The sequence below is a fragment of the Schistocerca nitens genome, chromosome 2 (genome assembly GCF_023898315.1).
Source record: "Schistocerca nitens isolate TAMUIC-IGC-003100 chromosome 2, iqSchNite1.1, whole genome shotgun sequence".
Lineage (NCBI taxonomy): Eukaryota > Metazoa > Arthropoda > Insecta > Orthoptera > Acrididae > Schistocerca > Schistocerca nitens.
The window spans coordinates 193,145,523-193,173,258 of NC_064615.1; the positions used below are offsets into that span (position 1 = coordinate 193,145,523).

General features: G+C 42.3%; 1 protein-coding gene across 1 annotated transcript in view; it reads right to left on the reverse strand.

Annotated features, from left to right (window-relative positions):
* Positions 1-27,736, reverse strand: part of LOC126235885 (GPI transamidase component PIG-T) — a 110,028-nt gene that overhangs the window by 36,632 nt on the left and 45,660 nt on the right. The window contains exon 5 of the mRNA XM_049944811.1: positions 5,261-5,443. Coding sequence (XP_049800768.1) covers positions 5,261-5,443 — 183 coding nt within the window. The remainder of the gene's footprint in view (positions 1-5,260; positions 5,444-27,736) is intronic.

Sequence of the window (27,736 nt, forward strand, 5' to 3'; positions counted from 1 at the left end):
GAGCAAAAAAGCAGCAGGCAAGGGGAAAAGTGAGGGAGTGCATTCCAGAATGAGATTTTCACTCTGCAGGAGAGTGTGCACTGACATGAAACTTCCTGGCAGAATAAAACTGTGTGCCGGACCGAGACTCGAACTCGGGACCTCTGCCTTTCGCGGGCAAGTGCTCTACCAACTGAGCTACCCAAGCATGACTCATGCCCCGTCCTCTCAGCTTTACTTCTGCCAGTACCTTGTCTCCTACCTTCCAAACTTTACAGAAGCTCTCCTGCGAACCTTGCAGAACTAGCACTCCTGAAAGAAAGGATATTGTGGAGACATGGCTTAGACACAGCCTAGGAAACGTTTCCAGAATGAGATTTTCACTCTGCAGCGGAGTGTGCACTGATATGAAGAGGGTGCATTGGCAGAAGGTAGCACCCTAGAGGGTGTGGGATGAGAATAGGGAGGAAGTGATAGGAAAGAGCGGCTGGAAACTGTTGGATGGATGGTGGGGGGACAGTAGGTTACCACGAGTTGAGGCAGCGATAATTTTGGGGGTGGAGAATGTGTTGTAAGGATAACTCCATTCTGCAAACTTCAGGAAAGCTGGTGATGGAGGGGAGGGTCCAGATGGCCCAGGTTGTCAAGCAGCTACTGAAATCAAGCATGTTACGTTCAGCTACACGTCTGCCACATGGTGGTCTACTTTGCTGTTGGCTAATTTGGTGGTGGCCATTCATCCTGATGGACAGCTGGCTTGTAGTCAAACCAACATAAAAAGCTGTGGAATGATTGCAGCAGAGCTGGTAATGATATGGCTGCTTTCACAGGTTGCACAGCCTCTAAAGGGGTACAACAAGCCTGTGATAGGACTGGAATAAGTAGTGCTCAATGGATGAATTGGGCAGGCTTCGCACAGGGTTGTGATGCCTGTGACAAGAAGTGGGATTGGGAGTGCCATAGGGATGGACTGGGATGTCTTTGGTAATCCATCAAGGAAAGTGGGACTGCAGACAGACACATAGTACTTGAATAATGATAACAAAACCTGCAAGTGTATTTGAATCAAACAAAATTTATGCTTTGAATATAATAGAGGGAAACATTCCACGTGGGAAAAATATATCTAAAAACAAAGATGATGTAACTTACCAAACGAAAGCGTTGGTATGTTGATAGAGACGCTAACAAACACAAACACACACACAAAATTCAAGCTTTCACAACCCACAGTTGCTTCATCAGGAAAGAGGGAAGGAGAGGGAAGACGAAAGGATGTGGGTTTTAAGGGAGAGGTTAAGGAGTCATTCCAATCCCGTGAGCGGAAAGACTTACCTTATGGGGGAAAAGGGACTCGCGCGCACACACACACATATCCATCCACACATATACAGACACAAGCAGGATGTGGTTCAGTTGTTCCAGTCTGAGCTGGTACTGGGTGATGTAGGGGGCACTCCTTTGTAGCTGGTTCTTGGGGGTGGTGGGAGAATTAAGGGTGTGTGGTGAAATGACATAGGGGATGTGTTTGTGGACTCATCTGGATGATAGTGCCTGCCTGTGAAGGTTTTGGTGAGATCTCTGAGCATACTGGGCAAGGGAGACCTTGTCACTGCAGATATGCTGTCCCTAGGATGCCAGGTTGTATGGGAAGGTTTTTTTTGTGTTGAAGGGATGACAGCTGTCAAAATGCACATAATTTTGGTGTGGTTGAAGAGGATGAGGTGAAACAGATAGGAGAGAAGGTGTTGAGGTTGTGAAGGAATGAGGACAGAGTGTCTTGGCCCTGAGTTCATGCCATGATGATATCATCAATGAACCTAACCATACTAGGAGTTTGGTCTCTTCGGAAACTAGGAAGGTCTCCTCTAGATGGCCCATAAACAGATTGGCATGGAGGGTGCCACACAGTTGCCCATGGCCATGTCTGTATACCTTTCCTTCAAAGAAGAAGTAGTTGTGATGATAAAGTTAGTAAGATGCATGAAGAATGATGCAGTGGTTTTGGAGTGAAGGATATTGGGAAAGGTAATGTTCAATAGCAGTAAGACCACTATCATGAGGATTGTTGGTGTGTAGGGAAGTGGTATCAACAGAGATGAGAAGGGATTCCAGAGGTAAGGAGGTGGGGATGGTGGAGAGTCTTTGAAGGAACTGGTTGGTATCTTTGACGTGGGAGGCTAGATTGTTGTTGGTTGGTTGAGGGTGTTTGTCAGTGAGGGCCGAAATTCTTTCAGTGGGGGAACAATAACCAGCTAGAGTGGGGCATCCAGAATTGTTGGGCTTGTGGATTTTGGGGAGCATGTAGAAGGTGGGTAAGTGGGGTGTTCGAGGAGTGAGGAGGGAAATAGATTTAGGGGAGACGTTCCGGGAAGGGCCTAAGGCATTAAGCAGGGATTGCAAGTTATGTTGGATTTCTGGGATGGGATCACTCTGACAAAGTTTATAGGTGGAGTAGTCATATAATTGGAAGAAGTGTTCCACCACGAGAATTAACTGTGACTCATAATGGCATTGGTGGAACCTTTTTCTGCAGACAGGATGTTTATGGCTGTCCTTTTATCTGCTGAAAGGTTGGTGTTCTGAGGAAGGGACCTGGACAAGAATGGTGAGGCGAAGTTGAAGGTAAGGAATTCCTGGAAGGTGACCAGGGATTGTTAGGTGGGACGCAGGGAGGATCAAGGTTAGATGATGGTATTAACTGGGAGTGGGAGATGCAGGGTTCAATGTCAGCATTGGGTTGGCTTTGGTTGGAGGGACTGGTGGCATAGAAGTGTTTCCACTGTAGGGATCAGGAGAAAGAGAGTAAATTTTTGACAAGTCCACTTGGTTAAATTTCGGTGCATTGCTGAAGGTGAGGCCCTTGGATAGGATTGAAACTTCTGTGGGGCTTAGGGTTTTAGTGGAAAGGTTAACAACAGTGTTCAAGGACTGTTTTGTCTATAGATTTAGTGGAGTGTTGGTAGGGAGTTTTGGAAGATATGACAAGTTGAAAAGATCAGCTAGGCAGGGTCTGGGTGCTATGAGGAGTTGACGAGGAGGAAAACTGTGGGTAGGACAGGGGCTGGACAGTGGTGCTCTGAGTAGACAGTAGGTTTTTAGCAGGTTGGATAACTTGTGGAGGTGGAGTCTGGAATGCTCCTGCATGTGCTGGAGAGCAAGGGATTCAATTTCAGAGAGGTGATGTATGTAGCAGAGATTGCGGGGCATCAGTATCTTGCAGAGGGAGCAAGCCTGTGGCAATGAGATGTGTTTTTGCAGTACTAGGTTTGTGAGGGCTAGGGACTGGCAGAATCTGTAAAGGTAAAGACCATTGTGAAAGGAAGGGGTGGAAAGGAATTTTTATGGTTGGGCCATAGGGGGTGATTCCATGATTTATGAAGAATTTAAGAAACAGGATGTGGGACTGGGTTTTTGCCAGGGAAAGGGGTACCTGTTCTGAACTGATGCAGAATGATGGACAAGGGTCTATTGGGACAGGGATGGCATAAGGGAAACAGGAATGACGTGTAAATTGACAAATGAAGTTGTTAGGTGGTTGTGGGGGGAGCTGGATAACAGAAAACACACACAAAAATTACATAAAGACAAGCAAAAGCAATAACAGATACATAAAAATATCCACAAATATGTTAAAAAGTACACAAATGTGGGACAAAAGGAATGGATGAGATATGGGAGTAAGTGTGTGTTGGGATAAAAGAAGAGAGGGAAAGGGGATTGGTTAGGTCTAGGATCATAATTTTGTGTGGCAGGGGTGGAAAATAAAACGCAAAAATACACGAGGATGAGGGAGGAAGTGGGATAAAGAGAAATTATTATTATTATTATTATTATTATTATTATTACTGGTGGGAAGAATTTGGGTCGTCAGAAGCTGCATCAACACTCCACATAGTCACTTAGCCGTGTGTTGTGCGCAGATGAGATCATTCATATAGTGTGGCTTGGAAGTTACATGCTGCTTGGAAAGTAATGAATAAACATGGAAAAGAATGAACACAAAGAAGAGTACTGCAATTGAGAATAGTTACAAAGGAAAACATCAGAATCGTGGGAGGCAAGAAAAGCCACTAGGCAATTTCAAACAATGAAAATTTCAGTTTGGAATATCAATAATTTAAGGAAAAGATAATTGCTACTCACTGTAAAGATGACATATTGAGATCCAGGCACACATAATTGCCATGTCCTGCCACCTGTGAAACCAGCCATGTCATATATCACCTCTAATGCAATCTGTGCACACTTTTTTTATTAGTATGAATACCAACTGGCTATCCACCAAGATGCATGGTCACCATCAAACTGGTGCCAAGAGCAAAGTAGACCACCCTTTGGCACAACATGCTGCTGAACGTAACATGCTAGATTTCAATGTCTCCCTTACAACATAGGGCATCTAAATTCTCCCCTCCACCACCAGCTTTTCTGAACTACGCAGTTGGGAGTTATCCTTACAACACATTCTCCACTCCTGAAATTATCCTGGTCTCAACCTATGGTAACCTACTGTCCCCCCCACACCTTCGATCCAGCAGTTTCCACCTCTTCTGTCCTATCACCTCCTCCCTATTCTCGTCCCCTCATCCTCTTTGTGTGCCACTCTCTGCTAATGCCCCTGCCTGTCTTTTCCCTTCCCTGCATCTCTCCTTTTCCACTCCCCCCTCCCCTCCCTGCCCCAAAGCCTCCTGACACTGCACCTGTTGGCAGTCTAGTCCCTGCATGCTCTGCCAGACAGTGGTCTTCTCTCCTCTGAGCCGTACCTTGCTATCTCTTCCCCTACCCCACACCATCCAGATTTCCGCTCCTGTCCTACTTGCCAGTTGCATTCCAGTCCAAGCTGCAGGTGATGGCGGTCATGTGTGCATGTGATATGCTTGCTTGTGTAAATGAGTGTATGTTTGTTTCATTTTCTGGAGAAGGCTTTGGCTGAAAGCTAATTGCATAATGGTTTTTTAGTTACACCTGTTTGCAATTCAATGTGTCATCTTTTCGGCAAGTTGATATTTCAACCTGGAGTTTCCATTGTTTGGAAATTGAGGATTGCTTGCCTCATACTCCGGCCAACAAGTATGTAGTGTTTAGGCAGTTACATACATGTGCTCAGATTACTCTTGGGCTAGGCTCCAGTTTGCCTCACATGCATCACAAAAATATACTTACAATTTGAAAACATTCAGAACAGAAGTCACACAATTCACTGGCACACACATATATTGCATATTATTATGAGAAACTGTGAGTTAATAACTATAAGATCTGTAACATGATTACTGACCTCATTTTTGGATAAATCGACATATATCATGCTGATGTTAGCCAGTGGACAGGCCCCTCCGAGACCTAAGCCAAAGAGTTTCCTTATTGACCAATTTGATGAACCAAATGAAAGGATTGCAATGTCGTATACAAGGGAAACAGTTTGCTGAAGTTCCAGGGAAATCTTGTTACAAGTTTCATCCTGCAGCATATAATTGTGAAACATGTCATAGTTTTATCTTTGTCTTAGTAAACACAATTACAATTGGTGATACGAAAGTAAGAAATCTAATTGTTTGGAAATGGTCACATCTTGAAATACTTACACAGAATAGAACACAAGTGAAAGATGAAGCATAAGAGATGCATGCAATGAAATTAGAAACTTAATACAAAATACACTTAAAAATATGATTACTGGGCAATAATAATACTAAGTATCTTACATTCTACAGAAAATGAGTTAATAGTTTGCTGTAACATTAACAAATTAAAATATTTCATAGCATTACAGGCTCTGTATTCACAGTTAAGTACTATGGACAGTCTAATGTTATAGAAATTCTTTACTATTGACTGTTTACATACACAGTCATACAGAATTATGTCTCTGTATATTGCCAAAGCTTTTTTTTTTTTTTTTTTTTTTTAAAGAAAAACAGGAGGAAGCCGTGTGTAAAGTAAGTATTTTTGTAGCAGAAAATGATGCAAAGTAGCTTGTCATTATGAAATTGGCTCACTTATTTTGCAGAACTAACTTCACAATAAAAAGGGAGGAAAAATACATATAGGACACTATGGGAAACTTGCAATGCTTGATACTAGTAGGTACGAAAATCCATACAGGATTCTACTTCTGTTCCCCAGTCTACATCCAACCAAAACCAGAATTACAGAAGAAAATAATTCTCCTTGGTGACAATTTTCACATAACTGAAACATCCACTGTACATGCAGCAGCACTCATTGAGCCCAGTTTGTCATTTGTAGAAATTATTAAAGTCACAAAACTGTCAAATAGGTGAGCCAGCAATTTCACTGTGCTATTTGGAGGTTCGAATAATGTTTATAAGGATAAAACACCCATAGCTTGTTTGGAATCGGATATATGTTTGGGTCTACTGTCACAAACTAAAGTTCTGTTCAACACTCCACACCACTACGATCTGCCATGGTGGTCCTGTGTTGATCAAGAAATCAGTGCAGGAAAGCAACAGCTTGAAATAATGTATAAACATTAAAAAAAAATAGTACGATACACGTAAATGGCATTGGCTGTAGATTTCATACTACCAAGGTTTACATTTAAATAGAGTGGGAAATTACTAATAACTGAGAAAGTGCTAGGTGTAATAGCAAACAAGCCTCACATACTGTAAGTACACATAAAATAATGTTAGGTTAGGATCAACTATTACATCACAAATCTTTTCTAGCGTACATTTAGTGTTAAGAACGGAAGTGAAGTGCATCAAACAGGACACATCTCGCACTATCTTGTAATTATTCTATTTTATTCTTGCATGTCAGTATCAAATCTTTAAAAAATAAGATACATGATTTTAGCGTTCTTGTATTAATGAACAATGGTTAAATAAGAAACAACTACATTTGTATGTGCCATCAGACTAATGTAGAAGTTTGAACAGTTATGGAGACATCTCAATCTGCATAAAATAAATAAATAAAAATTAAAAAAAAAAGAATTAATCATGACATCAATAATTTCTGCATTGAAAGTGTATTTGACGGAGCTCCTATATTATTGCCAGGCTCCAAATTAATTTTAGTGTCTGTATACTTTACCCCTGATCATAATATTGATGCCTTTACAGAGCTACTATATAGAATAATCTTCCACATCCAAAAATACACAAAAAGGAAATTATAATTTTTGCGGATATTAATATTGACATTTGGATTACAATAATAAAGCCCTTAGCACATGCTAAATCTCCTCAGATCACACAAAATGTTTTGTACAAATAACAGTTTAACAAGATCGTTATCATATCTGGAGTATACAAAGAAATGTATCAACGAAAATAACCAATTTTTGAAAATATAATGTAACTGGATGGATAAAAAAATCTACTCACCAAAGTGGCAGCAGAAGGATACACAAACAGGTATTTAAATTTGCAAGCTTTCGTAGCCAGTGGTTTCTTTTTTTGGCAGAAGGTTTGACGAAGAAGGAAGAGTGGTGAAGGAGCAGCACTGGTGAGTTTTAAGAAATCTACATCTATACTCTACAAACTACAGTGAAGTGCACAGCAGAGGGTACGTTCCATTGTACCAGTTATTAGGTTTTCCTCCTGTTCCCTTCATGGATGGAAAACAGGAAGAATGATTGATTGAATGCCTCTGTGCATGCTGTAATTATTCGTCTTTAAGAGGCTGCCAAAGCAGTTTCTTCAGCAGCATCACTGTGACATCCTCCCATGGGTCAGACAAACCTGTGACCATTAATGCTGCACTTCTCTGTATACGTTCAACATTTCCTGTTAGTCCTATCCAGTACAGGTCCCACACGCTTGAGCAGTATTCTAGAATTGATCACATGAGTGATTTGTAAGCAATCTCCTTTGTAGACTGAATGGGGATAGTTCAGAAAAGTCGCCCAAAACCCCTGGTCAGGGGAGACTTACAAGACACTATGAGTTTTTCCTTCTCATCCTGTCAGGCAAGTCTCTACTGATCCAGAGTTATAGGAACTTTTCTTCTAATTTCCTAAACCTCAACAGCCCATTTCCTTCACCACTCTTCCTTCTCCTTTAATCTTTCTGCCAGAAGAAGGAGCCACTGACTCCAAAAGTTTTCAAATTTAAATACCTTTATATGTGTGTTCTGCCACTGCTTGGTGGGTAGGTTTTTTATCTTATACAATTACACTGTAGAAAGAAATATGTATGAAAAAGGCTTTTTAATACTATATATCTGTCAGATCATGAATGGAGATGGTTAAAATTGCTGACAAATAATCCAACAGTGCAATGTGAACAACCCAAGTGCAACACCTGACCAAAAATAAATAAATAAATAAATAAGAAGAAATAATTAAGCACTCAGAAAGGGAAGAGGAAACGAAATGAAGCTTCATAGGTTGACATTATTTCAGTGATTACAATATTGAATCAAATTTACAAATAACTTGGCAGTAGGAGGTACTTCTCAGCTGACATTGGTCTTCCAACATAAACTGATTTGGTTGGGAAGGGTGTCATAAAGCCATTATATCCTCTCCTATGGGAAGCTAGTCCACAACTGTTTAAATGGTCCTTGATATCCTGGATACTGGCACTGGGACAGAGTTGACATCTGAGCTAGTCCACCACATGTTCTATCAGAGACAGATGCGAGGATCTTGGTGGCCTTGGGAATATCTCAAGCCACGTGTGCATGGATATTTTCCTGCTGAAAAATGACACCACGATACGCCGCACGAGAGGTAACACGCGAGGATGCAGGATGTACGTGATGTGCTGTTGGAGTTCCTTCAATCACTTTCAGCAGTGACCTGAAGGCATATTCGATGGCTCGCCGCACCGTGATGTCGAGAGTAACTCTGCTCTGCCTTTCCAAAGCATTGGATTATTGTGTCATACAGCATACAGATAACAAACACTCGTCAACCATTTAAAGTGTCAGTACAGGTATTTGAAGGCAGGTGGAGTGTTAAACAGTCCAAACAGCATAACTTTAAACTCATAGGGGCTACCAGGAGTTACGAAGGCATTCTTTTCTCAGTCAGCATCATCAACCACGATTTTCAAAAATGGTTCAAATGGCTCTGAGCACTATGGGACTTAACATCTGAGGTCATCAGTCCCCTAGAACTACTTAAACCTAACTAACTTAAGGACTTTACACACATCCATGCCCGAGGCAGGATTCGAACTTGCGACCATAGCGGTCGCGCGGCTCCGGACTGAAACGCCTAGAACCGCTCGGCCACTCTGGCTGGCACCACAATTTTCCAGTAGCCTTTCTGCATGGGCATTGCTGAGAAATACTTTGCTCCTTTCAAGCAGTGTAGGGTGTGGTGTCACCACCAGACACCACACTTGCTAGGTGGTAGCCTTTAAATCGGCCGTGGTCCGTTAGTATACGTCAGACCCGCGTGTCGCCACTGTCAGTGATTGCAGACCGAGCGCCACCACACGGCAGGTCTAGAGAGACGTCCTAGCACTCGCCCCAGTTGTACAGCAGACTTTGCTAGCGATGATATACTGACAAATACGCTCTCATTTGCCGAGACGATAGTTAGCATAGCCTTCAGCTACGTCATTTGCAACGACCTAGCAAGGCGCCATTACCAGTTTATATTGAGATTATAATTAATGTATCAACAAGAGCGATGTTCTCCAATTATGGATTAAAGTTAAGTATTCAAGCAACTCTGTACTTTATTTAGTAGACTCAACTCCTTTAACTGTTCCAGACCTCACGCCAGACTGCGTGAGCTTAAACGTGTGCATTTCAGCCTCCTCTAGCAACACGGTGTTGGCTCTTCTGCCAACACATCATAGGGTGTCATCACTGTGCAGCAATGGATAGATATCTATCTTCATGGTTTTATTCAGCTGTCGGTAGTCGATGCAGAAATGCCATTTGTTGTCCTCCTTCACACGCTCCACAAGAGAGGACCAAGGACACTCTGAAGGTTCAATGATGTCATCTTGCATCATCTGCACTTCCTTCCAGATTATTTGTTGTTCAGCTGACGACACATTACATGAGCGCTGGCTAATTGGTGGATTGTCCTGAGTGTTGATAGGTGATCCAGCATAGGCCTTTTTGTCTGTCTTCACTTCACACTGTATTTGAAAGTAACCAAAAACTGGCTCACAATGGCTATCACTCACCAACGTTGTTCCTTGGCCAGGACTGATTCCATTAGCAGTTTCATCGTAGCTTCCCCCCTACACTGTCTGTAGTGGTTGATGAACAGAATTTCATCAATGAGGCTAAACTGCCTTTCCTGGACTCACTCAGATGTCCCAGGGCACATACTTTTAAGGATGAGTTTTGGCTACTCAAGACAATCAGCAATCCGAAGTTTTCCTTTTGTGGCTGCTTGTGACAAATAATGACTACCTATAAACCTTATGATCATAGTTGGCATGTAGATTTCCTTTGTGAGCCTCAGTAGCTTTTTACAATCTGGGAATCTCAACTGACATCTGGAATTTGTCTCATTGATGACAGCAGGATACCAATATCTTTAATGGCAAACAATTGCCCAGAGCAATCTCTGCTATGCATGTTTATTGGAATAGCCATTTCAATCTGGAGCTTCGATCTACCACAGTCGATGACTTCTTGTGCTGCCTGCAGGAAGCCCCATCCAAGAATAACATTATGACCACATTCTTTTAAAAGACACATTTGAAGGGCAGTATTCTGCCATTGATAATTATTTTTGCAATACAAGTTCCCATTGGTTGGCTGTATTTCCCATTCGTGATTTTCAGCACTATCACTTTTGTATCATGGAACACTTTCCTATTTAGTTGATGGTGATATGCATTTGACATTACAGAAAAGGAAGCACCCAATTTGACTAGTGCCTGGACAGGGTGGCCACTGCTGATGACATCCATAAGATTTCCTAACATGATGGTGATGGTTGTCCACGGAAGATTTGCACTGTTGGTAGCCTGACATCCATTGACGTTTGCCTCACTTAGTTTTCCTGAATTCCACACCTAGGCAATCAACTGGCACCTTTATGACAACAGGGAATGGCTATGGCATGTTGGGGAGTGTCCTCGTCCAGGGTACAGTGATGGGCTTCATCCCACAGGCAACTAAAATCATCTGCAAGTGACTATTGCGAATAGAACAGTTGTGATGGTTGATGTCTTTCACTGTAGTAGGCATTGAAAACTTGCCTTCTTTCTCTGCAGTAGCATACTACATGTCTAGGGTGTCCACAGTGGAAGCACATTGGTGTGTGATACTTGGTACAGGAGTCGGCTGCATCTGCCAGGTTGTCATTGGATGGCTGTGACACAAGTCAAAGTTGGCTGTGTCCATTCCTCTTGGCCCATTGGGTTGGTGGCGGACAGTGGTGCTAAAGATTGATACATCTCTTCTTCAAGATTCTCTATTACCTTCTGATGTATTGGGTTGACATTCAGGCTGATATCTCTTGCTTACCAGTCCGACAGTTCTGATTGCTATAAAATGCTGTATCTCTTCTCTCACTACCTAGTCTTTGACAGAAGTGAGGTAGTGGTGATCTTCCAAAACTGTCATAGAGACCATATGTGGAAACTGGTCATACATCTTTCATCCAATTCGTTTCTGTTCCATTTCCTCAATGTGCTGGTACCACTTCACGAATTCCTCAGAATTGTGACATCCTTTACCATACGTGTTTCTGCAGCTCCTTTCATCAGTTGTGAGGTTTTGTTAGTTTCAATCATATTTTCATTCACAATGTACCATAGGACCAAAACAGTCTGTAGGCATGGCTGTGTCATTTCACCATGAGACTGGGTCCTGTTTTTCAACTTTTCTTCTGCTGATTGTCAGCAAATGTTTTCTTCAGTTCAGCTTCAAATTTATCTCCACTATTGAGCTTCTCTTCGTTGTTATCTAAACACTGCTGTGCTGTGCCATGCAAGTAAAAACTAGCCACTTGTCAAATACATCATGTCCTCCACTTACTGCAGGCTTGGAATCCATTGGTCTCCTGAATAGACAGACAGTGGGAATGATGTGCAGCTTGTACTCCATTTCCCGTATGTGTAAGCCACAGCTTTTTCGTTGCCTAACTGGAGCAACAGTGTTTTAGATATTTTGAAATATCTGTCATCTCCACCAAACAGTGCTACGTTGTAACCACACTTAAGTCCAAATCTGAGAGCAGGGTAACAAAAAAAGCACATTTATTATAAATACGGGGGGAACAGCTGAAACAGTACTAACCCCTTGGAAGGAGAGTGCAGCTATTTAAACAAACATTGAATATTCCTGAGTGCTGATATTTATTTATGAAGAGACTGAATATTCCAGAATATACAAAAGTAATATATTTCAAAAACTTTCCACAAATGATAAATACCAAGCAACAAATAACTGCTGGTGGTCAGGTATGAACTGGAGACCCCCAGCACACCAACCAGTGATGCTTGCTAAATGCAACTTAATAATCACTGAGATGACAAAATACATCAGACAATGATATGCACATATACAGATGGCGGTAGTAGTCATGTACACAAGGTATAAAAGGGCAGTGCATTAGTGGAGCTGTCATGTAAACTAAGGTGATTCATGTGGCAGGGCTTCTGATATGATTAAGCATGCACAACAGGAATTAACAGACTTTGAATATGGAATAGCAATTGGAGCTATACGCATTGGACATTCCATTTCGGAAATCATTAGGAAATTCAATATTCCGTGATCCACAGCATCAGGAGTAAGCAAAAAATATACAATTTCAGGCATTATCTCTCAGCATGGACAGTACAGTGGCCGAGAGGCTGCACTTAACGAGCGAGAGCAGCAAGATTTGCAAAGAGTTGTCAGTGCTAACAGACAAGCAACACTGTGTGAAATAACCACAGAAATCAAAGTGGGACACACGACGATTGTATCTGTTATGAAATCTGGCATTAATGAGCTATGGCAGCAGACGACCGATGCGAGTGCCTTTGCTAACAGCACAATAGTGCTAGCAGCACCTCTCCTGGACTTGTCACCATTCGGTTGGACCTTAGGTGACTGAAAAACCGTGGCCTGGTCAGCTGAGTTCCCATTTCAGTTGGTAAGAGCTGATGGTAGGATTCGAGTGTGGTGCAGACCCCACAAAGCCATGGAACCAAGTTGTCAACAAAGCATTGTGCAAGCTGGTGGTGGCTTCATAATGGTGTGGGCTGTGTTTATATGGAATGGACTGGGCCCTCTGGATTTTTGGCTAGTTGGAGACTATGTTTCCAAACAATGATGGAATTTTTAAGGATGACAATGCACCATGTCATCAGGTCACAATTGTTTACTACTGGTTTGAAGAACATTCTGGAAAATTCGAGCATATGGTTTGACCACCCGTGTCGCCCAACATGAAGCCCAGTGAACATTTATGAGACATAATCGAGAGGTCAGTTCATGCACAAAATCCTGCACTGTCAACACTTTCAGAATTATGGATGGCTACAGAGACAGCATGGCTCAATATTTCTGCAGGGGACTTTCAATGACTTTTTGAGTCCATGCTACGTCGAGTTGCTGCACTACGCTGGGCAAAAGGAGGTCCGACACAATGTTAGGAGGTATCTCACGATTTTTGTCACCTCAGTGTACAATTGTTATAATTTATTATTCTATAAAGGGTTTTTTGCTCTTCTGTCTACCCAGTATTTCTTCATTCTTCTACTTTTTTTCTTAATTTAAGATTACCCTTTCAGTAGACCTTTTACTAATCTTCATTTATAGCCTGGTTTGTGTGTCAGCAGTATTTAGTTTTTGTCTTTTGTTTTTAAGTCATCTACTGTAATTTTGATTTCTCTTACATCTTCCTTAATTTTTTTACTCTTAACTAATTCTCAAGTTTCCTAATAGCCTCTTACTAATTCCATTTACTGGCGTTCTGATCAGATGTCCAAAGAAGTGTGCAACAGTTCTTCACACTGAAAAATATCATCAGAAACTATCATTTTTACTGGATGAAGGCACGTACCAGAAGTTCAATCATGATTCCACACAGTGCATTAACAAAATGATGGGGAAATTCAAATGATTCTGTTGTGTGAGATGAAGTAATTAATAAATTACTGCCATCTGCGATCCAGCCTCCAAGGCTTTATGGACTGCTAAAGACACATAAAAAAAAACTTCCACTGTTATTGGTTGCTTACAGACGTGTGAAACATCTGCACCCAAGGTGGGACAGAGTGCACCACATTATTAATTCAGGAACATTTGTGAAAACATGTAAGAAACTTAAGATGAGTCATAGCAACATACTGCTTAACGTGGATATAGTGTTAATTTCTACAATGATTTCTCTGCAAGACACTCAGACTATGGGTCAAATAGTTTCAACCATGCACTGTCAAACTGTTCTGTCACACTCTAATGACGATGTACTTTCTGTACTGAAATGAAGATTACAAAATGACAGATGGCCCAAGGCCCAACAATGTGACCTCGATTGTCACTGGCTGTTACAAATTTTTTCGTGGAACAGATTTTCTGTGAAATGAGGTCTAAAGTCCACACTAATTCACCTATTCTGTTATGAGGATGCACAGAAAACTGGATGGTAGCAAGTTGGAACTGTATGGAGGATGATCGATGACAGTTAACCCAAGGTGTTCGAGTCTTGTAGATGTCGCAGCACTTGTGTGTGCAATGTCATGATGAAGGGGAGGGTGCTCCATGTGTGGACAATCTCTTCAAATTCAATATTCGATTACAGCACACTGTTTTTCATGCACCAACATAGTTAAGTTACACACCACCATGTTATGCACTTCAATTCAGGGTCCTATAGTGACAGAGGCCTCTAATATGTGCACATGAAGAATGAAGAATAAAGTTGTAGAATGTTAATAACATTTGTTTTACTTAAAAAGCTTTAAGAGTTTTCACCCAAAAAATTCAGAGGCATTATATTTCAGCATTCCCTTGTATCTGAGGTGTCTCCACAATACTTTCTTTACACGGTCTCACTGTGGAATGACACTTCAGCATGAATACTGATAATCCCAAAATTAAAATAATATACTGTGAAGACAGAGATGGCAAACTAAGCAGAATATGGACATCTGGGTTGGTTACTCAGTGTGAAAGCCAATCCACACTGACAGGTTTCCATCACCCTGTGCACAATAAATCTGTCTTGCACATTAATTCATAGGGCTATGATAATTTTTGACAATTATCATCTCCTACCTGAAGTCAAGAGTTTAAGATACGTTTTCAAGAATAAAAATTATAACAAGATAGGTCATGAGTCAGTTTTAGGTGCAATCAGTAATGGATGATTCATAATCTGACTAGGATTAGCCAACAGCATTCCTTTCTTAGCATGGTGCAATGACCAGCACAATAGGATGTCTTTTCAATGAAGAGTTGATATTAGTGTTCTCTTCAACTTTGAAGATTCAGGTCATATTATACACGAGTAAAGACTAACAAGGAGAGGTCCCCAGTGGTGGGACCAACTTTTTGAAATCAAATATATGGTGAGCCAGGTTAAGATCCCAGGTACCACACCTTGCTGCCATTCACACTGCTGGGCCCTCATCTGCAAGTAACTGAGGAAACAAAATTCAGAATATTGTGTGACACTCAACAGCATTAAAAAAAATTATATTACATAGGCCAGTTGTGTGGTGTAATAGATAGGATAAGACCGTCATTCACATGAGATTGTGGGTTTGAACTTCGTTGGGCACATTAAATTTTTTCATTTTTAAATCTTTATCAAAATGAGTGTGATCATTATTTTTATTCAGTTAATCAGTTTAAAATTACTTTTTTATTTCTGTTTCTTTGTCATATCATTTTAATCACTGTATGAACTCTTTCTTTTGTTTAATTTTTTCTTTACATCATTCATTTTCCACTCAGAATTTCTGTGAATGTGAATTTAATTACAGGTATCTATTATAATATTCAATTATTTGAAAATGATGATCTATTGGTTAAAAAAACAAAAGATGAAATAACCTTTTTGTACTGACTGTACAATGGTCTGAAAAATGTATTTTTCATTACAAGAGGTGCAATTTTCTTTGCATGGTAATACATTTAAAACACAGCAAACATTCCTATTGTGCTATGGAGAAAATAATGCTGATGAAGATTTAAACAAAAGAAGGCTTTATAAGCAAAATGAAATTCAAGCAAAATGAGGAAGAGACATAATGAATGCAATATCCTAGACGAAAAAAATAGGATGATAAAACAAATGACATTAAATCAAAATTAATACATAAAATTAATTAAAATCACAAGAACAAAAATTTCAAGTGAAAAAAGAATTATTTGAAGAAAAATGAGAGCAAATAAGGAAGTTGATATTATCATTAAAATGATGTAACAAAGTAAAGGAAATAAAAAATTACATCTAAATCAGTTAATTAATAAAACTGATGGTCAAAGTCATTTCGATAAATATTTAAAGATAAAAAAATTTAAAGCACACGAGTAGATTCAAACCTACAACCTCTTGCATGTGAAGCCCTTATCCTATCCATTACACCGCACAAACAGTCTATATAAAATGTTATTCATGGCTGTCAATTAGCAGCTGTGAAGTACACGTTTTAAGAACAGTAATAATCAGTCGTCAGCTGCACAAATTTTTGATAAACTAATTTCTTGTCCATTTTTTTCAAATTAATTTGATATCCTCAGAAGATCATACAATTAAGCTTACATCAGAAAGCAATTGTCAAGCAAACTCTTGACAATAGATTCCTTCATTAAAATTTTTACATAATACTGTCAAGCAGTTAAAAAGTAACATAAAAATGCAAAGATATGGTGAACAAAAAACTTTGCATCATAAGCAAAACATTAAAAAACCACAGTATATGTGATGATTAATATCAACAGACTGATCTGAAGTAATGATGCGAAGTTATTTTTGGTCACCATATTTTCACATTTTTTTACGTTTCTTTTTAACTGCTTGACAGTACTATGTAAAAATTTTAATGAAGGGCTCCATCATCCACAGTTTACTAGACGATTCCTTTTTGATGTAAGCTTAATTGTATGATATTGTAAGCATGGCAAATTAATTTGCCGAAACTAGTCAAGAAGTTAATTTAATAAAAATGCATGCAACTGATGATTGATTATTTCTATTCTTAAACAGTTTGTGTAATATAACTTTTAAATGGTATTGAGAGAAACACAAAACTCCAGTTTTTTTTCACCCCCCCCCCTCCCCCCGCCCGCCCCCATCAATTACTCCAAAAAGATGGCCCAACTGGGGACCTCTCCTTTTAAGTGTTAGCATTCTTGGCGGAGGCAGTATTATCTGTGAACATAAAACTATTTACATGGGACATACTAACTGTACTATTTCTGAATGTTTTGCTGAACACATGTACCATATAAAACAAAGAGAGCTAAAAAAGTCATCAGTGGCACTACACTGCATAGAAACTGCAACACCCTACTGGGATTCAATTATTAAAAAAGCCCCGTATGTTCAATTAATGCATAACAGTACAATCAATAGGGACCAGGACAAAGCACCTTTACTTCTACACAAATTTCACGTATTGCCTCCCAAAATTGTGTCAAACACAGCATTACTAACGTAAAATGATAAGGCAATCAGTTTAAAGCATTTTGATTAAATGCCTAATATTACAACAGTTACAAACAAAAGAAGAGAGATCAAATAATTGATAAAGGCAAAGTCACACAATTCACACATCTTTCATTGCTGTACCTACTATTGTCTTTATTTCATTTCTGACGAAGGAACGTCCAGTCACAAACATCATACTTATAATCTGCTTCTCTATTATTTTTCTGTTAATTACAATATTTATTTCTGTTTCTGTTGAAACTGTTGTGTCTGTTGAAACTGCGTTATCTGTCTAATATATAACAATTCTTCTTTTTTCTTCAATTCTGCATTTTGAAATGGAGAAGTGAGGAGGCAAATGAATATCATTTTGTATGTATAAGAAAGGAAAATCTGGTCCAGATGGCATTAGCAGGTTGGTAAAACTTTAAGGGCAAATGATGGACTTCAAATGCTGCTTATAAAGTGACAAACATAATGGAGAGATGAAATAAACACTCAGGCCACTCAGAGATAGTTTCTAAGACAAGCAGTATTCGTGGTGGAAAATTATACTTCCTCTGCAATTTCATTATAGCACATAAATAGTAGAACACATTATACAGGCTTTGCTGTATGTGCTTAGCACCTCTGATAGCTCACATGACACACACACTGAAATGTGAAATTTAAAATTTCCCCACCAAATTAAATGTTCGAAGAGATTTCTGGATTGCAGGCGGTCATCGTAAACTTCATTCCACAATATTTCACCAGCCAGTCATCTTCAGGTGAGCCATCGAAGATCGACGAAAACATTCTCCGCTCTACCTTATATAGTGCGCTGATAGCGTTGCTGTGCGTGCATCAGAATCACGGTGACAGAAGATCCACACTGCCCGGTGGCAGTGCCTTCGCCAGTGGAAATGCTAGGCTCAGCTGTCTTTGGTGTTGAGACTTGCTGCAGTTATTGGAGTGTTCTGGCATCTTCGTCTGGAGCGAATCTTGGAAATAATGGGATTCCATACTTTATCCAGCTGGTAGCTGCTGTCGCAGTTCATTAGATTTTTTGTGATGTGTATTTCAATGGATTCTTTTATAACTGAGTCCCAAAAAGACATTGCTGTGGCCAAAATTAATGCTCTGTCATACTCCTTTGAATGTCCATTGGAGATACAATGTTCCACAACTGCACACTTGTTAGGTTGCAGAAGGTGAGTGCAACGTTTATGTTCTGTGCAACATTCTTCCACTGATTGTGTTGTTTGTCCTATATAGGCTATACCACACTGGTAAGGTACCTTGTAAATTTCTGCCTCCCGCAATAACAAATTATCCTTCACTGATCCCAGCAGGTCCGAAATCTTAGATGGTGGGTGGAAAGTCACTTTCATCTGAAAATTATTAAGGATTCTTCCTATTTTGAAGGAAATATTTCCAACTAAGGGAAGAAAACCTAGGGACTTTCCTGGTGTGTTCTCCTCTTCATCCACTTCCCGGTTCTTAGCCGAGAATGCCCTGTTAATTGGCCGGGTTGAGTATTCATTGTCTCTGAACGCTGTCCTTAATTGCACAAGCACTTTAGATAAACTATCTACATCCAACACTATATGGGCCCTGTGTACAAGGGTTTTAAGCATACTCATGGTTTGGGATGGGTGACGGAAAACTGAAGAGTACAAGTACAAATCATTGTGAGTGGGCTTACGGTAAACAGAATATCCCCACAGAGCTGTCACTCTTCTGTCTAACGAAAACATCCAGGAATGGGGGACACCCACTTTCTGTAATTCCAAAGTAAATCGAATGTTCTCATGAATGGAATTACGATGATGTAAAAACTCCATTAACTTATCTTCTTCGTGGGGTCACAATAAGAAAGTATTGCCTACGTATCTACAAAAACAGTTGGTTTAGAAACTGCTCACTCAAGTGCTATTTCCTCAAAATCCTCCATAAAAAAGTTAGCTACTAGGGGCGACAAGGGACTGCTCATGGCAACACCATCAGTCTGTTCAAAATATTCTTGGTTAAACATAAAATAGGTTGAGGAAAGAGCACGTTGAAACAAAGCAGTGATGTCCAACAAACTGTTTACCAATTAGCACCAAGAAATCAGCAAGAGGTACCTTTGTAAAAAGAGATACTACATCAAAACTCACTAGAAGATCTGAACTACTTAGGTGGAGAGCCCCCAGTCTGTTGATAAAATTGCCCGAGTTCCATATATGATGATTGGTTTGAGGGGTGCTCCACTGCGTGGTCATCAGTGACCGTACAAAGTCCCAATTTTTACACAGTCCAATCTAGCCAGTCATGAAATGATGAGGACAACACAAACACCCAAGTCCCCGGGCAAAGAAAATCCCCAACCCGGCTGGGAATTGAACCCGGGACTCCGTGATCCAGAGACAGCAACGCTAGCCACTAGACCACGAGCTGCGGACTCCGTATATGATGTGGACATTTGCCAACCAATAGTCTCAGTAAGAAAGCAAGATTTTTGGCTAAATCATATGTGGGGGTGTCAATATTACACACTTTAGGCGTTAAGGTAGAATTTCTTTGTGCACTTTATGAAGACCATACAGTCTTGGTGGTATGCTGTCATGTGGTCTTAACCACTTGAAGGTCTCTGGAGATAACGAGGAAGAATTCAGGAGAGTACACATCTTCCGTTGCACGTGTGCTGTACGCTGGTTGTTGGTTGGTTGATTTGGAGGGAGGGGATCAAACAGCGAGGTCACTATGTCCGGATCCTCTCTGAGACTGCGTAGTGCAGTCTTTTATTCAGAGGTTACATTACTGCGTTGAGGAGGGGTCATACAGCTTCTTCAATACCACTCACAGATACTGCAGTTGGTATAGGTGCAAAATTGAGTCTTTTACCCAAAACAGACAGTGTTGCATTATCCAAATCCTTCTCGGTGAAGTTAACAATAGAACATTGTGCAGTTACACCCTGTGGCGACAGCTGTTTTGGCACCAAGCGATCAAATTTCGACATCTGCCGTTAACTTGCAACCTTATATACACAATCAAACTCGGTTGAAGTCACTCCAGCAACCCATTCCCATGATACGGGAGATAGCAGTGCTACAATCTTCAGATGTAGGTGGAATAGTTACTCTGAAATGGCATCCAACCTTTGTTTCATATAACAAATTCTCTCCTTCAGAATAGCACGACTAGCCTTCTCCGTCATCTTCCGTGCAGTGGCCATCTTAATAAAATGTGTCCCTCTGGCAATTTTTGGTATTACACCATGGTCCTGATATCTTAATTAAAAAAACCTTCAAAACTTAAAAAGTTTTGCTCTCTTACCACATAGCTTGTCAAAACTTCTTACGTGTGAGGCCATCTCCTCCACGTAAATGCATATGATGTGAAATTAAAAGTCTTCCCACTGAATTAATTTTTCAAAGAGATTTTGGGATTGCAGCCAGTTGTTGTAAACTTCATTCCATGATATTTCAACTGGACACCTACCAGTCATCTTCAGGAGAGCCCTCTAAGACTGACGAAGACTTTCTCCACTCCATCTTATATAAAACGCTGATAGTATTGCCGCACATGTGTCAAAATCACGGTGACAGCACCCTTGCTGGTGTAACTGCAAGGATCAGCTGTCTTCTGCGTTGCTGCTCACCACAGTTAATGGAGTTCCAGATGAAGATGTCAGAATACTCCGATAACCATGGCGAGCGGCAACACCAAAAGCAGCTGACCCTAGCAGTTCCACCAGCGAGGGCAATGCTACCGGGTGGCGTGGTCCTTCTGTCACCATGATTCCGATGCATGTGCGGCAATACTATCAGTGCACTACATAAGGGGGAGTGGAGAACATCTTCGTCAGTCTTTGATGGCTCACCTGAAGATGACTGGCAGGCGTCCAGTTGAAATATCATGGAATTAAGTTTATGATGACCAGCTGTAACCCCAAAATCTCTACAAACACAAAACAGCAGCAGTAGCACCAACAGCCGCTTGAGTAATCCTGGATCAGTGTTATTAAAAGGTGGTATGTGTACAGTGCTCAGAGGCACTGGACAGCACTGAGGGAATCTGAGCATTCAGTGCATTAAAAGACTGTGATGCTAGATGTACAAGGTGGTCTGATAAAGAGCAAAAAGCTCTGTAGTAAAAATTGAGCAGTGTGGTCTAAAAGATAACACCTAAAACACTGTTCACTGACAACTAAGGTATGTCCCACACGACAGTTATCCTTCCAGCCGTTGGCATAAATGAAGGTGCTGTCCCAAAGCTGTGTGTGAAACTCCAGAAATGTCGAGTGAATGATCAAAGCCAGAGAAGAGTTCTCTGGAAGTGAAGTAAGACTTTGAAGTACTAGGAGGTGACAGGGAAGCATAACTTACGTCGTGTAGGTGGTCACGGGAGTTATCACAAAAAGAAGTGTAATATGGGTGGTTGGAGATACAGTACAATTGGCAAATATAGCTGCAGTGGCAAACATTGCACAGGAATGACAATGGCAGTTTGGCAGCTTCCACATAGAAACTCATAATTGGACTGGTAGGCAACACACAAATGGGCAAACATATTCTGCAATGATCAATTGTGTTAACGTGATGTAACATGGATGGCTGTGCAGATGACTACACACCCATAGTCCAGCTTCAATTGCACTAAGGATTGATAGAAACAAAGGACTGCCCCATCTGCTTGCCATGAGGTAACACTTAGAATGTGTACAACTTTTCAGAAAACAGCCACAATCTGCTGCAAAGTAGGATAAATTAGAGATCAACATTGTTTTCTATCAAGCGTTAACCTCAAGAATTTCAAACAGAAGTGCAGCTTGATTGAGTTGCAAGGTTAGTGGCAGGAATTGCTTTGGCTCCCCAGAAATTAATCTGATGGTTTATCTGGAGTAGAGACGGTCGTGACATGCTGAGGTTATTGATGGAGTGAACAGGTCTGTGAAGATGGTTAGCTGTAGAGTGATGCCTACAAAAGCTGCAGCAGATGTTTGTTAACAATGTCTGTTGACTACCATATCAACTTCCCATTATGTTGACACTACTGGTAAAGGAAATAGGACAGTAGCTGGAAGGAAGGTGTCTGTCCTTGCCAAGTTTGGCTATACAGTGGCTTCACACCACTATGTAGGAAACAGGAAGCCTTTCCAGGCACGACTGTATGTATGGAGGAGAAAGCACTTCCCATCAGGAAATAGGTGCTGCACTCTCTAAATGTGAATGTCATCTGGTCTTGGGGCAGATGGTCATAATGATGACCGAGCGAGGTGGTGCAGTGGTTAGCACATTGGACTTGCATTCGGGAGGACAACGGTTCAGTCCCGCATCCGGCCATCCTGATTTAGATTCTCTGTGTTTCCCTAAATCGCTCCAGGCAAATGCTGGGATGGTTTCTTTGAAAGTGCGTGGCCAACTTCCTTCCCCGTCCTTCCCTAATCCGATGAGACTGATGACCTTGCTGTTTGGTCTCCTCCCCAAAACAACCCTACCCCCTCATAATGATGAATGGCATGATCAGTCTTCCTCATAGTAAAAATACTATTGTAGTACTCATGATTATGAGGAGTAAAAGAGATTTCCTAAGCCTTTGCTGTTTGTTTCCGACATAGGAAGGCAGGGTGGTAATGAATAGAGCCCGAGGTCTCAGTAAAGTGCTGGCCCAAGGTGTTGGGAGGCACTGAAAGGATCCACAATGATACTACCCATAATGGTCAGACTAAGTTTGCCAGCAACACAGCCAAGTTTATCCCAAACAAAAGAAGAGGGAGTAAAATGGTTAACAGAGTTAACAAAAACAGATGCTAGACACTGTTACAACCTTTAATCACTAATAAATTGCGTGGATATACAAAAGTAGAAACAATAGCGGGTTACATGCTATTAACTCCATATCTGTCATTCGACTGCCGTGCTGTGAAATGCACCCGCGCCGTTCATAGGCAGGTGGCGCTCCCACGCTCGGCCGAGCTGCGGAGTGCCTCTATCGCCGTGTTCGCGTACTGACGTAGCGGCACTTTTAAATCTCGTGGCACTGTCACAACACTTTTCCCCCCTTGAAAAAAAACACTCACTTCCTTGGAGACACGGACAGTGCGGAGACATCCATGGCCTCTTGGGAGGCCCCGAGAAGATCCCGCAGAGAAACACGAGAGTATGGTCGAAAATGTCCAGGACGGAAGCTTGCGCGTGGAACGTGCCTCCTGGACGAGATGATGGGTGAAAACTCCGGAGCAGCATCCATAGGTGTCGTGGACCTGGGGGTGTGCTCCAGCGAGATGGGTCCCGGAGAAGGCGGTGTCGCGACTGGGGCTGGTTCCGGCGTACTCGGAAGCAACGTTGGCTGCAGCAACATGCACGGAAGATCGGCAGCAGCGACAGGACTGGCTTCTCGGGCTGGTGGAGGCGAAAGAAGGGGCGGTGGCACCGGCGTGGCCACCACTCGTGGGCGCATCTGGTCGTAATGGCGAACAACCATGTTGTCGACCGTACGTATTTCACAAAGCCGGCGGCCGCGAAGAGCCTGGACCACCCCTGGAATCCATTTAGGGCGAGATCCATACCCTCGTGCCCACACATCGGCGCCCACTGAGTTTTTTCCCGCACTAGGGGACACAGTACAAGGCCTGACAGGGTGAAGCAGGTGCAGTAGAGTGCGCAGTTGGCGGCCATGCAAGAGTTCAGCAGGGCTGCGATCACCCAGAGGCGTGAAGCAATAAGAACTCAGAAATTGCAACAGAGCGTCATCTGTGGAAAAATCACTAAGGAATTTTTTCACCTGGCTTTTGAAAGTGCGGACAAGGCGCTCGACCTCCCCATTCGATTGCGGATGGAAGGGCGGTCTTGTAACATGATGAATCCCTTGTCCAGTACAAAAATCACGGAAGGCCTGCGAAGAGAACTGAGGGCCATTGTCCGTGACAATCGTGGATGGAAGACCTTCTAGCGCAAAGATTTTGGACAAAGCCAGCGTCGTCGCCGTAGTGGTGGGCGACAGACATCGAACAACAAAGAGAAACTTCGAGAAGGCGTCAATCAACAGTAGCCAATAAGTGCCGAGGAAGGGGCCGGCAAAGTCAGCGTGCACCCGTTCCCACGGCTGCGCCGGATCAGGCCACAGAGAGGGCATTGTACGGGGTGCAACCAGTTGTTGAGCACACTGACCACACGCAGCGACCATGTGGGCGATGTCCGAATCAATACCGGGCCAATAAACGTGCCTGCAGGCCAGGGACTTAGTCCGAGAAATCCCCCAATGGCCTTCATGCAATAGTTTGAGAACATCTTTGCGAAGAGAGGCTGGCACCACGACCCGTGGAGATGCGCCATCCGTGGCCAGAAGAACACCACCCTCACGAACAGACAGACGAAGGCGCAAGGCATGGTAGTTGCGAAGGGGATCCGATGCCTGGCCCTTGGTCCTGTCCAGCCAATCCCGTTGAACAAAACCGATCGCCTGACGCAGGACCGGGTCCCACGCAGTAGCCGACACGACCTGCGAACCTGTAAGTGGAAAACCCTCGACTGCACGACGTTCTTCCTCATCAATGTGGAAACAGAGTAGTTCATCTCGATCGAAAACCGGGTCGGGGCCCATCAGCAAACGCGACAACGCGTCAGCGTTGGCGTGCTGGACCGTGGGGCGATAGTGAATCTCATAGTGAAAACGAGACAAGTATAAGGCCCAATGTTGCAGGCGGTGAGCTGCCTTATCTGGAAGCGACACCGAGGGGCTGAACAGAGAGACCAGCGGCTTGTGGTCGGTGATGAGGTGAAACTTAGAACCATACAAAAAAATGCTGAACTTTTTTAGAGCATAAATGATAACGAGCGCCTCCTTTTCGATTTGAGAGTAAAGCCGTTGGAGATCGTTGAGGGTCTTGGAAGCGTAGGCGATGGGTCGTTCCGACCCATCCTCATACCGATGGGCGAGAACAGCCCCTAGGCCATACTGTGACGCGTCAGTTGCCAGAACCAAGTGCTGACCCGGACGGAATGTGGCAAGACAAGGCGCTGACTGTAAATGAGCCTTCAGGCGGACAAAAGCCTGCTCACACTCGTCGGACCAACAGAAAGGAACGTTTTTGCATAACAGCTGATGCAGAGGATGAGCCACCGCCGCCGCGGATGGAATGAATTTGTGATAATAAGCAATCTTGCCTAGAAACGCCTGAAGTTCTTTGACCGTAGACGGCCGGGGTAGAGCGGTAATGGCCGCAACGTGCTGTCGTAGAGGACGTATACCCTCACGAGACAAGTGGAAACCAAGATAAACAACAACAGGTTTGGCAGTTGTAAGGCATGTTGCCGAACTTCTTTATCAGGAGCAAGCCGTAGAATAGTGTCCCGAACCATTGAATCAGCATAAGACTCATGATGAGTGTCCGTGACAAACTGACATTTCCTACTCAGACCGTGTAGTTCCGCCGCCCAAGCCCGGTAAGATTGATGGGGCTGTTTACGACACCGGTAGAACGCCACGCAGGCGGCAACGACGTGGGTGTTTTTTCGGTAATAGTTAGACAATAATTCACACATTTCTTGGAAGGACAGAGAGGCAGGTTCCCACAGAGGGGCTAACTGAGATAGCAGCTGATAGATCCGTGGGGAAATCCAAGATAGACATAACGACTTACACATAGGAGCGTCGACAACACCGAAAGCCAAGAAGTGTTTCCGCAAACGCTTCTCATAATCCTCCCAGTCTTCAGCGGCCTCGTCATAAGGAGGGAACGGAGGCGGAGAAGAGGAAGACAGACGATGAGTAAGCGACGTCGACAATGCCTGAATAGCAGCTGTCAGCTGTGTTTGTTGTTCAATGAGCGCTTGCATAAGCTGTTCCACGTCTGCCCCGACATGAACACACAACTCCACAACGCAGGAAAAAAAATGTCCGACCTCGTCGCCAATAAGTGTTATAACCTTTAATCACTAATAAATTGCGTGGATATACAAAAGTAGAAACAATAGCGGGTTACATGCTATTAACTCCGTATCTGTCATTCGACTGCTGTGCCGTGACATGCGGCCGGCGCCGTTCATAGCCAGGTGGCGCTCCCGCGCTCGGCCGAGCTGCGGAGCGCCTCTATCGCCGTGTTCGCGTACTGACGTAGCGGCACTTTTAAATCTCGTGGCACTGTCACAACAGACACTGTTTTGCTATATCTGCTAACTTGATGGTTCTTTCCATGCATTTGTTTATAACAGTTACAGTTCTCCAGCATTCAAAGACAGGGAGCACATATCTTTGTGGACAAACTGCATCTTGGCATTCCTGAGTCCACCAGGGAACTGGGGAGACTTACCAGATGGGTCTTTTCTTGTCATCCCATCCAGTAAGTCTCCCATGACCCGCAGCTCTGGGTCACTTTCCCGAAATCTACCCCTTTTCCTAGACCTCTCCAGTCCTTTTCCTTCACCCCTCTTCCTTCCCCTTCAACCCTTCTGCCTGAAGGAGGAGCCACTGGCTCTGCAAGCTTGCCTAATTATAATCTACTCTTGGTGAGTAGATTATCTATCCAATTACCTTATTCAGTGTCCATAGGTGCACACCTGTGTCAGGTCTCTGCTTATAGCTAGCCACAGCTGCCACAAGTTGTCATCAGTGTATCAGTTCTTCTACAAGAAGCTGAGTAAAATATATTTATTTAAAGTGCTCTTGCGCCAACTAATCTTTTGCTTGCCTGTCCAGATTCCTATGGTGGCAGATCTCTTTGGCGACCTTCCATCCTTTATCATTTTATCATTCGTAATTTGGCTCCTTGAAACATAAAGGTTGCCAACTTGCATCATATATTAAGAGAGACTGGTAGAACAAAAGGCACACAGCACAGAAGAAGTAGTAATACAGCAAGCAATGGGGCACCATGTTTTCGCAGCACATACAAAAGAGTTGTGAGACTGTGGAAGGGGGGTCGTTTTGTACTGCTTAACAACTGCGGAAAGCAGTAGTGTTTAATAGTTTAAAAACTGAGAAAAGTCTTATTTTCAATTATACAGGAAAATAATAACAAAATTACTAATAACCTGTAGGAACCACTACCAGAAAGTGAACAACCATAAGAAATGAGTGAGAAAATCAGAATATATGGAGTAAGAAATACTCCAGCTATTCTAATATTTTATTTATTATGCACAGATCTTTGCAAAGTCTGTGGGCTGATCGTTAGATGTATGCCAGTAGAATTCATACTGTTCCATCCTTTATACTCTTGCTGAATGCCAATATCTT